This window comes from Poecilia formosa, unplaced genomic scaffold, assembly GCF_000485575.1.
Source record: "Poecilia formosa unplaced genomic scaffold, Poecilia_formosa-5.1.2 Scaffold437, whole genome shotgun sequence".
Classification (NCBI taxonomy): domain Eukaryota; kingdom Metazoa; phylum Chordata; class Actinopteri; order Cyprinodontiformes; family Poeciliidae; genus Poecilia; species Poecilia formosa.
The window spans coordinates 159,491-169,155 of NW_006800376.1; the positions used below are offsets into that span (position 1 = coordinate 159,491).

General features: G+C 41.2%; 1 protein-coding gene across 2 annotated transcripts; it reads right to left on the bottom strand.

Moving 5' to 3' along the window:
• Window positions 1-704: 704 nt before the first annotated feature.
• Window positions 705-9,433, bottom strand: perm1a (PPARGC1 and ESRR induced regulator, muscle 1a). Of its 2 annotated transcripts, none has more exons than XM_007577323.2 (4): window positions 9,322-9,433; window positions 4,126-7,646; window positions 1,816-1,932; window positions 705-1,482 (listed from the first exon to the last, which is right to left on the bottom strand). In XM_007577323.2, the coding sequence occupies exons 2-4, from the start codon at window positions 7,622-7,624 to the stop codon at window positions 1,367-1,369; spliced, it is 3,732 nt and encodes a 1,243-aa protein (XP_007577385.1). In that variant the 5' UTR covers window positions 7,625-7,646; window positions 9,322-9,433; the 3' UTR covers window positions 705-1,366. The 2 variants fall into 2 exon arrangements, with proteins under 2 accessions (XP_007577385.1, XP_016519158.1); XM_016663672.1 differs by having other exon boundaries at window positions 9,296-9,418.
• Between the last annotated feature and the right edge of the window lie 232 nt (window positions 9,434-9,665).

A 9,665-nucleotide genomic window follows, 5' to 3' on the forward strand; every position in this document is an offset into this window, starting at 1 on the left:
AAACAACAACAACTGTGTTTTAAATTATGATTTAAGAAAGGAACAAGGGATATCCAATCTAACCTGGCCCAGTGTGAAAACATAATTGCGTCTTAATAAATCATGCATGTAGATTCAAACAATCACTTGACAAGAACCTGTTTGACAACATGAAGTAGGAAAAACATCTAAAAAAAAAAGAAACACAATTGTGGTGGCTTTGTTGCTTCAGGACCTGCAAACTTACCTTAGTTGATAGAAAAATGAATTCTACGCTAGCAAAACATTTGTGGCTGGAAGCTCAATTTTGGAATTGCTGGACCATCAAAAACCAACAAAAATGACTAAATTAAAGAAATCGTGTAAAGAACAGTGGACTGAAATCTCTACAGTGATGTAACAGACTCTAGTGTCCCAAATGTTTTATGGCAGTCATTACCAAGTTGGATCCAACAGTCACAAGGGAGGAATTAGTTTCCCATGCAAGGCCAGGTTGAGTTGGAGAGTTTTTATATAATTTGTTAATTAAATTATAACTTTAAAAACTGCTTTCTGTATTTACCAATAATATTTTTTTCTAATATTTACATTTATTTCATGATCTGAATTCTTCAACCGAATTGACTTGACAAGTGAGGTTAGTCTTCTTAGAACAGGAGTCGCCCCCTAGTGTCTAAGCCGCGACATGTTTGAGTACTTCTTGAACAAGAACCAGAACACAAATCAGAGATTCCTTTTTTTCTTCTTTTAAATCAACCAGCGGCTCAGTTTAACATACACAGCAACAAAACATCACTCAGGATTTTACAGATGATCTATCAGGAACAAAAATGCCCTTCAAGTAATTTATTACATGATTGATACTGGCACAAAATGCTGTCCTTAAAATAAAACATTCTTTCGCTAAACTGCCATGTTTAACATAACATTGAACCCTGCTTCCTCAAACTCGACAAGTAGTTGGTGATAAGAATATTTTACATACTGGAATAAAAGCATCTGACACATAAAATTCTCGTTTAGGGTCAGAGACTTCCCCCCTGAATTGTTAAAGTGCCTCAAATTCACATTTATTTATCACACATTCATCTGTCATGTCATCTCAAGTCTGTCCAGCTCAGAGAAAACCTGCGGCTCATCTCCCGTCTTTATATACAAATTTCTCAAACCTTCTTTTCTTACCTTTGGTCGTTTTAAACCTCACAAGAATGCTCTCAGGTTTTAAGGGACCAAGAATTGAAAAAGCTTAACAAAAATTAAAACAATCTGAAGCTGAAAATGAATGTCTAGAGAGGTCAATGAAACTCTTGTTTCTTCTAAGGACTGATGTTCTTTAGAGGCCCAGAGAGATTTACAGAAAATTGAAAATTGCTTAGATGCAGAAAGATCAGGACTCTGTTAAGGCAGGATAGTGGGGCTTCGTCTCACTGGTTGCAGGCTCCACCTTGACGTACTTACGCAGGTATCTGATGGCAGACAGGGCACTCACATTTGCCAGGAGGACTAGAGAAAGCAGAAACCAAATGAGAGTCATGACAATACTCGCAGGAGATTGGACATTTTCATTTTCCTTATTCTTGTCGATCTTGCTGTTCTAAAATCAGACTTTATTTTAAAATAGTTTAGTTTCAGTTTGTATGTTTAAGAAATCACACGACATAGCCTAAGAGTGATACTAAAAGTCCTTACAGTTTCTCCTGAGCTGTATATTTTTCATTTTAATGTCAGAATATGTATATATATATATAAAAAAACTTTAAGTTAAAAAGCAGTGCTTGCAAGCTCTCTCACTGCATTAAGGCTTATTGGTGCTTCACACAGTAGTAATACACCCACCGGCCTTCCAGGCATCACCAGCTTCAGGATTAGCAGTCTTCAGCACCCATGAAGCAAACGCAATACAAACCAAGCACATATCCGATTGTTTCAGAGGCAGGAGGGGGGCATCTAACCCTGAAATAACAGGAATAATTTTAAATAAGTGCACTATGCATGCAACTACGCCACATGGGATTGTAGAAAACTACTCATAATGCCAGGACAGGACATTGTTTTCAACTGAGAAGTTCATAAAACCTGCACTAATGCCATAACGATGAAACTAAACTGTTCAGCCAAAGATATAATTAAAAGAAACAACAACAACAAAAAAAACATAAGAAAATGAATTAAAGGCAATTGCATTTTGAAAAAGAGAGATTTCCAAAAACGACACTGTTGCAGCAGGTAGTTCAACTTCCCTCCAAGCATAAATCTCTGCGCTCTTGGCAGCTTAGAGGAGACTCTCATTGAGTGAAGTCAACTTATCACGTAGGACCATGCCTCTTGGCTCTAGCATGGCGTTCTCTCAGTGTCATCTGACAGCTGGGGAAAGAGAATCTGTCCTGGCCTCAAATGTTAGGGTAGAGTGGGTGACATTTCTACACCACAAACACCAACATGTGAGACGGACAAAGAGAGACGGACTGAAAAGGTCAGATGAGTTACTATTGTCTTGTCCAGAGGACAGAACTAAATTTGATCCGGCTTAGGTTGCATATACTCATAAACAGTTCTGGTGAGAAGTTTACAAACACTTCTCAGTGGCAATAATGGAGTATTAATTTCTGCCCTTTGATGATTTATTTAAACCGTTCTCTTTCCAGAAAGCTAGTTTTCATGTGTGGAATCATTGACCTGTTGGAAAAACCCAACTGTGACCAGGTTGTAACCTTCGGTCCCAATCTGCCCCCCACAGCTGAGAAAAAAATGATTGAGAAGTTCAGGAAAGACCCAGGAAGCATCAGGGCTTGAGCCAATCACAAAGCTAAAGCTGTTGAACACTGTGGTCATTGTCCATAGTTAAGATACTTTTAATTGTCTAAGGACTAAGAGGCTGCTAAACAAGAACAAAGCCCCTCTTTGAGCATCAGCATCTTCAAACTGGACTGAACTTTGGAGCTGCCCACATGGACTGACCAAATACATCAATGCAATTTGGAGAAAAGTTTGATTGTCAGATAAGACAAAAATGCAACTATTGCTTTTTAAACTGTATGTTTTGTGTTGAATGCTTAGGGTTTTCTCCCACAAGTTTCTCACAATTGTCTGCTGGACTTTTAATCAGCTTCTCCTGTCTTGACTGGTGTAACTTAGTTTGTGTTGTAGACCAACTTGCTCACACACAGTTTTCAGCTCCGTCCACAATTGTTTATTTTTTTGGGACCTAGATCAGGGCTTTGAGATGGCCAGTCCAAACCGTTGACTCTCTTTCTTATGAGCCACTTTGTAATCTGGGTGTATGATTAAGGTATTTCACCATTGGTATGACCCTGTTGGAAGACATCAATTTCCTGACTGATGTACTGAGATGCTGCTTCAAGATTTCCACACTTTATTCTTTCCTAATGATGCCTTCTATTGCACAAAATGCACCACTTTGTCCTACAGCAAAACAGCCCCGTCTCATGATGCTGCCACCGCCTTACTTCACATTCGGGATGGTGTTCTCAAGTTGCAAGCTCTTCTCTCCAAAAACTTCAAATAAAAACTTCTCTCTGTTGTTATTTTGCCGTATATCCAATAGGAATAAACTTAGTAATCCTAATTGAGCTTAAATGGGGAATATTGACTCTGATTTAATGTCAGACAAAGAAGAGAAAAGGTTAAGAGTTTTTAATTATTTTTTCCTCTTATATTAATTTTCTATTACTGTTATTTGAATGTGTGTGTTTTGACCTGTGCATCAAATAAGCCATAATATGCCCTAAAACATTTTTTAATCATCCAGTTTGTCCCTTATCTTTGGTTACCTTTCTGAGCTTCATTATCCATAAAACATATTGGTTTCAATTATCATGTTGTGCCCACTAGGCTATACTTTTGACCCCATAACCCTTCTTAACAAAATAAAAGAGGATTTAAGTCTTGAGGACCCTCAAGTTCTTTTTGTTTAATGTACACCTTGGCAATTGAACTTCCTATCAGCTCAAGAAATATGTTTTTATGGTTGAGGGTCCAAGAATGGTAGACATAGTAAGCAATAAAGTCATTTCCGAAGTACTTTTATGCAATTACAACAAATGGGTTTGTGGCAACCCTAACTATAAGAGCCTAGTAAGGTTTTCCCTCTTGTTTGTTGTGTGCACTGTAAATAATTTAGCTTACTTGGATCAGAAACAGCCACCTCCATCCCCTCGTATCTGCACGGCTGCAGTGCGAGCTGTCTGGAGATCCTTTCCTCCAGGTGGTACAGCAGTGGGTCGGGAAACATCACATCTGGGCTGCCCAGCGTGTTGACAGGGAAACCAATCTTCTGAAACTGATGACCGGAGCTTTGCCTCACGGGCACAAGCAAGTCTGTCCCCTCCTCCTGGGCTGCAGGAGCTGTGAAGCTAACCTTCCTGAAGGAGAGCGAACTCAGAGAGAAGAGATTCTCTGTGATGTCGCTGTCTGTGAAGAAATTCTCGTACACATCATTGGTAATCTGCCTGGAGCTGAGTTTACGGCTGAACCTGGTCACCACTTTCACTGGGCGGAAGTTTTCCTCTTCGTCAGACTCCCCAGATGAATCGTCAGATGAGGAGGATGCAAAGAAGTGTTCATAGGCCTCTGGGAACTGGAAGTTTCTGCAAGTTGAGCGAGAGTACGAGAATATAGGAACTGGCTTGCCTTTGTTTTTCTCTGCTGCTGTTAAGAGAGGGTAGAAGAAGGTCTCGTTGTCAAACTCTGAAAAGAAATGATCGTAAGTTTCAGGGACAGAGTTTCCACTGGCGTAGAGCGTGGTTGTATCTTCTCTTGCTGGCTGGCTGGAAATAGACTGTTTTCCTCCAAAGAAGTACTGAAATATGTCCGTGAAGGAGATCCTGTAGGTGTTTGTAGAGGACGATGGTAAAGTTGTGTCTTTCTTTGATGTGCCACTCTCAGCGAAAAAGGTCAGGTTTTCTGTTTCTTGTTGTTCTAAGACTCGTAATCCATCACCTTTGCCTGTGTAGCTGTACAAATCTGATTCCAAGGCTGGCAAATTGTGCACGCTGACTGTTTTCGATATCTTTTTCAGGCATTTCTGAAGCCTCTCAGTGAGCACGGGTTGGGAATCAGTCTCACATTCCAACATCATGCTCTCCGGACCTGAATCTGGATTTTGGCTGACTAGCACAGGATCACTCTGCCAGGTAACAGATCGTGAAGATGGGGAAACAACCTCACGGACTTCTTCGGTGGCTTCCTCTGACTTGGGCTCATCCTCTTCAGTAAAAATGCCTGAATCGACCACTGTCTCCTCGCTTTCCGTTACAGCTGGAAGCAAACCATGTAGAACAGGTTCGTCTGCATTTCGTAAGCCCAATATGTCATTTATCGTCAGCTTCTCCATCTCCCTCCAGAATGACGACATTGCAAACACAGAATTCAGCATCCTGCCTGGTTCGTCCACATCTTTGGATGCAGTGACGACTTCATTCTCTTCACACGCAAAGCCAGACTTTGATTCTTCTTGGTTTTTGGATCCAGAAGACATATGGTTTGCTTCCTGATCAGCCAAGAGGTTTGGCTGCTCTTTTTCTACTTGAACAGATTCATGCTCATTAGCATCTGAACAAAAACCTGGAAACTTGTTGTCACTGGGAAGTGAAAGGGCTGGTTCAGAGTCCAGAGTGGGACGACAAGACACATGTGTGATATCTGGAGGAGTTGTTTGTAAGTTTTCTGTCTGAATGTCCCTCGTTAAGTTTGAAATCGGTGTCATTTGGACATTTTTGTGTTTCTCTGAGAAAACATTTGACGTTGGATCCTCTAAAGAATCTGTTTGTCGATCTATATCTAAGCCAGAAACGCTTCCAGACAAGTAGCTTTGATTAGCTGACTTATTAATGAGCTCTGATGTTAGATAAGTGCTGATAACTTCATCCAAAGTCTCATCTTGGAATGCCCCTGGCTCAGAAGCGATCCCTCCAATTGTGTTCACAGAAACGGGAGTCTCTTCCAGGGTAGTGCCACTTTGATTTGTGTTGTGACCATCACTTTCCAGCTGTTCTTGACTTTCAGAGTCACTTTGACACACCGTACATTTCTCCGGGCCAGAATTTCCAGCCTCCGCCGCCAGGTCTGACTTAGCAGTGGATGGTTTGCCGTTTTGGACGACTTCCATGGCAGGAGCACATGACTCTGCACACGGTAAACGGGTGATCGATTTGACCTGTGCTGTTGAATGTTTTGCATATTGCTCATTTTTACAGTCACCGGTTGACACATTTCTATCATCAGACGGCGGAAGATTGGCAGATTTCGCTTCCTGCCTCTGACCCTTTGACTTTTCTGTTTCCACTTTAGCAGCTGAAACTGGCCAGCAGGGATGATTTCCAGTCAAACCGGGGGATTCTGTAACCCGAAACTCACCGTTTGGTTGTGAATTTGCTGCATCGTTAGTTGTGTCATCACTTTGACTCAGAGGGGTTCTGGGTGTGTGGTTGGTTATATAATTGCTGCCTGTGCATGCTTTCTGTTGCAGTGGTTGGCACTGAGTGTCACTTGGGGAAACAGAGAGGGAGAGCTCAATTTTTATCTCCTGGGCAGAAAAATTCTCTGGAAACTTGATGGTGGCGGGATTTGGAGTGAGAACATACGTGAGATTTTTATGCTCTTTCAAATCGAGCGTCTCCGTCGATAAAAACAGACGTCTTCCTTCTTTTACCGTCAAGTCGTCCTCCTTTGAGTGCCTCTCACACGGATGTCCACCTTCACCTGCCTCCAGACTGAGTCGTCTCTTCCGTCTCCGCTTCCTCCTCAGGGAGACTAGCTGGGACTCCTCAGGAGACGACATCTTGTCTTCTCTGTAGCTCCACTTTGTGCAGAAACTTTCCGGACTTGTCAACGTATCTTGCTTGACGTCGTCCATGCTTCTCCACATTTCCATTCTGCAGGGCTGAGCTCCTGAGTCTGAGCCAGCGACGCTCTCTGTTGAGTCATGGAGCGGATTGCGCCCCGCTTCCTCATCCGCCACGCTGTCGGTGAAGTCACCCTCTGTTATGTATAACTCTGTTTCAGGTGATTTGCAAAAGCTCAGGGGAGTGGTGCTGCAGGTTTCAGGGTCTGAGAATAAGTTGGCCTCATCCGTGTCTGTTTTCATCGTGTTGATGTTCCAGATGGGGTCGACAGGCCTCTGGCTCTCTTTGCCAAATGCTTTTTCCACCCCATCAGGCAGCGTGCTCCACTTCGCGCTGCTTTTTGGCAGAGTGCTTCCAATGACTTGGTGCTCCCCTTGTTTTGCCTCCCTGTTGTTTCCAGCCCTCTCTTGGACTGGCTCAGTCTCATTTAGACCTTTAAGCCTCTCAAAAAATATGTTGACAGACTGCAGGTGTATGTCCTCCTCACTGCCAGAGAGGACACTGTCAAATCTGCTGCTCTCGTTTGCCTCAAAGCATTGCGCCACAGGAGGAGAGTCACCGCGCTTTGGGGGGCTGCCGACTGGGTGGTTGTTCACTGGGGAGCCCAGCGTTTGGTAAACTCTTCCAGCTCTCTGGGTGAGAAGAGTGTCATCAAAATCACTCATCCCCGAGTCGTCCACATGTGCTATTGAAGGAGGAAGTAGGTTGCACTCCTCACACTCCACAAAGAAGCACTCCCAGTCTCGGTCGCTGATCTCCAAGCTGTATTCAAAGTCATCCATCTGGCTCTGGGCTCAACAGAACCTGTGATGTAAAAGCATATGTGTTACTTTAAGATGATTTCGACATTGTTAGATGTAATATATATATATATATATATATATATATATATATATATATATATATATATATATATATATATATATATATATATATATATTCTGTAGAATGTATAAGCAGGGTTGTACAGACTGTCCAAACATTTTTTCTTCTTCTTTTTGTTGATCTAGTTTAGACGTCAGTGACAAAGAACCCAAGTCAATAAATTTTAAAGTTGAAGTAGGTGACTTATTAAAAAATATATTTTTTTTTACATATTTGCTAAAATTGTCACCTTGTTATGACAGTAAAATATGATGCAGATAATTTCTTCCTTCTCCCTGTAGTTTTACTGCCACCTGCAGAAACATACAGCTTGGTCAGAGACAATCAATCAGAGCCAGGAGGAGGGTCTCAGCTCCGTCAATCATGTTTGTGTATGCACTGCTCACACCCTCTTCCTTGTTCTTTGCTACGCTGCAACTCCTTCCGCACAACAAAGCCTGCAGTGAATGTGGAGGATAGTTAGCATGGCCAAAGATGACAACAGACAATCAGTTTTTCTGTTTGCAATTAACATATTTATTTGCAGGTACATGAGTGTGATTGACAGCCATAAGACCCTCCACCTGGCTCTGACTGGTTGTTTCTGACAGTGCTGTGTGTTTCTCCAGTTGGCAGTAGGAACTCCAGAGCGATTATTTGTTTCATGTTATACTGTGACAACATAATGAAAGTTTTATGAAATGTGTCATAAAGATATTTTAATAAAAGCTACATACTGCAGTTGTGACAAACATATTCCAAGTTTTTAAGTTCCAGTGCTTTCATATTTTCTGCATGAAGACCGAACAAGAAATGATCTGGATCCTTTCCTGAAAAAATGTTCATATGCGACAGTAAACCTCACTGATTTCAATTTATTAAAAATATAAAAGACTTTACAAACACTAAGTGTGCTATACTTACTACAGACACTAGGAGGGCAAGTTAAAGGTAGGAACCACTGGGAGTCCGTCTTTCTACAGTTTGAACATCTTTTTATGAGTGGAAAACATTAAGAAAGGATCTTCTAAGCAGTGATTGATGATTTGGACTTGTCTTAGATCTGTAGGTTGATTTTGTTTAAAATGAATTATCTTTTTAAATGCAGAATAAAAAACAAGATTGATTTTTTTTTTCTAAATATTTTCGCGTAGGGCTGTGCTCCAGCAGTAACAGATGAAATAATTTTACATTTCTTTTACACATATTCACAAAATGTGCTGATAAATATGCAGGTTAGTTCAGTTTTAATTGAAGACGTTTTGTTATACAGAAAATGTTTTATGGTAGTTGTTTTTATTATCATCATTATTATTATCACGTAGAAGTAACTACTTTCTCTATTAGGGTAAATATTAAGCTTGAATGTGACAAGGTCAACTAAACTGGCACACTAATACAGCCATCAATAATAAAAAAAACAATCATATTATCTCATCTGAGTAGAATTTGGAAGAGTTTGCTGATCATGCAAGTAACAAACTGCATGATCAGCAAATGTGTCCTCTTTCAATGAGGTTTATGTAAATGAAAGTGTTACAAAAACAGGAAGTCCTTTTATAGTTTTATTTTGGTTATTCAACACATACATTTCCACACTTCCACAGGTTCCTACCTGTCCTGCTTCAGCCGTGGCCTCGGTCCGCACAGTTCAGAGGTGGAGGTAGAGCCTGCAGAGCCATGTCGTTCTCTTTCTGGTGGGCGTCTCCTCAGCAGCAGCAAGCGGTGCAGCAAGCCCCATGATTTGTTAAATATAGAGCGGTGCTTTAGATCACGTAATACACGCAGTGTTCTTACAGGCAGCCGTGTCTGACAGAGGTATAACATTTCATAACTTTAAATAGATTTTCCACCAGCACACAGATTCAGTGGTAACGCTGTGGTTTTGAATGCAATTTTAGTGCGCCGACCTGTTGCTGACCTCTGAAATGATGTACGAATTCATTTCGGGAGGTTTTT

Coding starts and splice junctions, on each gene's coding strand:
- perm1a (XM_007577323.2), bottom strand. CDS start 7,624: ATGGATGACTTTGAATACAGCTTGGAGATCAGCGACCGAGACTGGGAG. Junction 1,933..4,125: donor GGTGGCTGTTTCTGATCCAA/GTAAGCTAAATT, acceptor CTGTTATTTCAG/GGTTAGATGCCCCCCTCCTG. Junction 1,483..1,815: donor TGGTGATGCCTGGAAGGCCG/GTGGGTGTATTA, acceptor TGCTTTCTCTAG/TCCTCCTGGCAAATGTGAGT.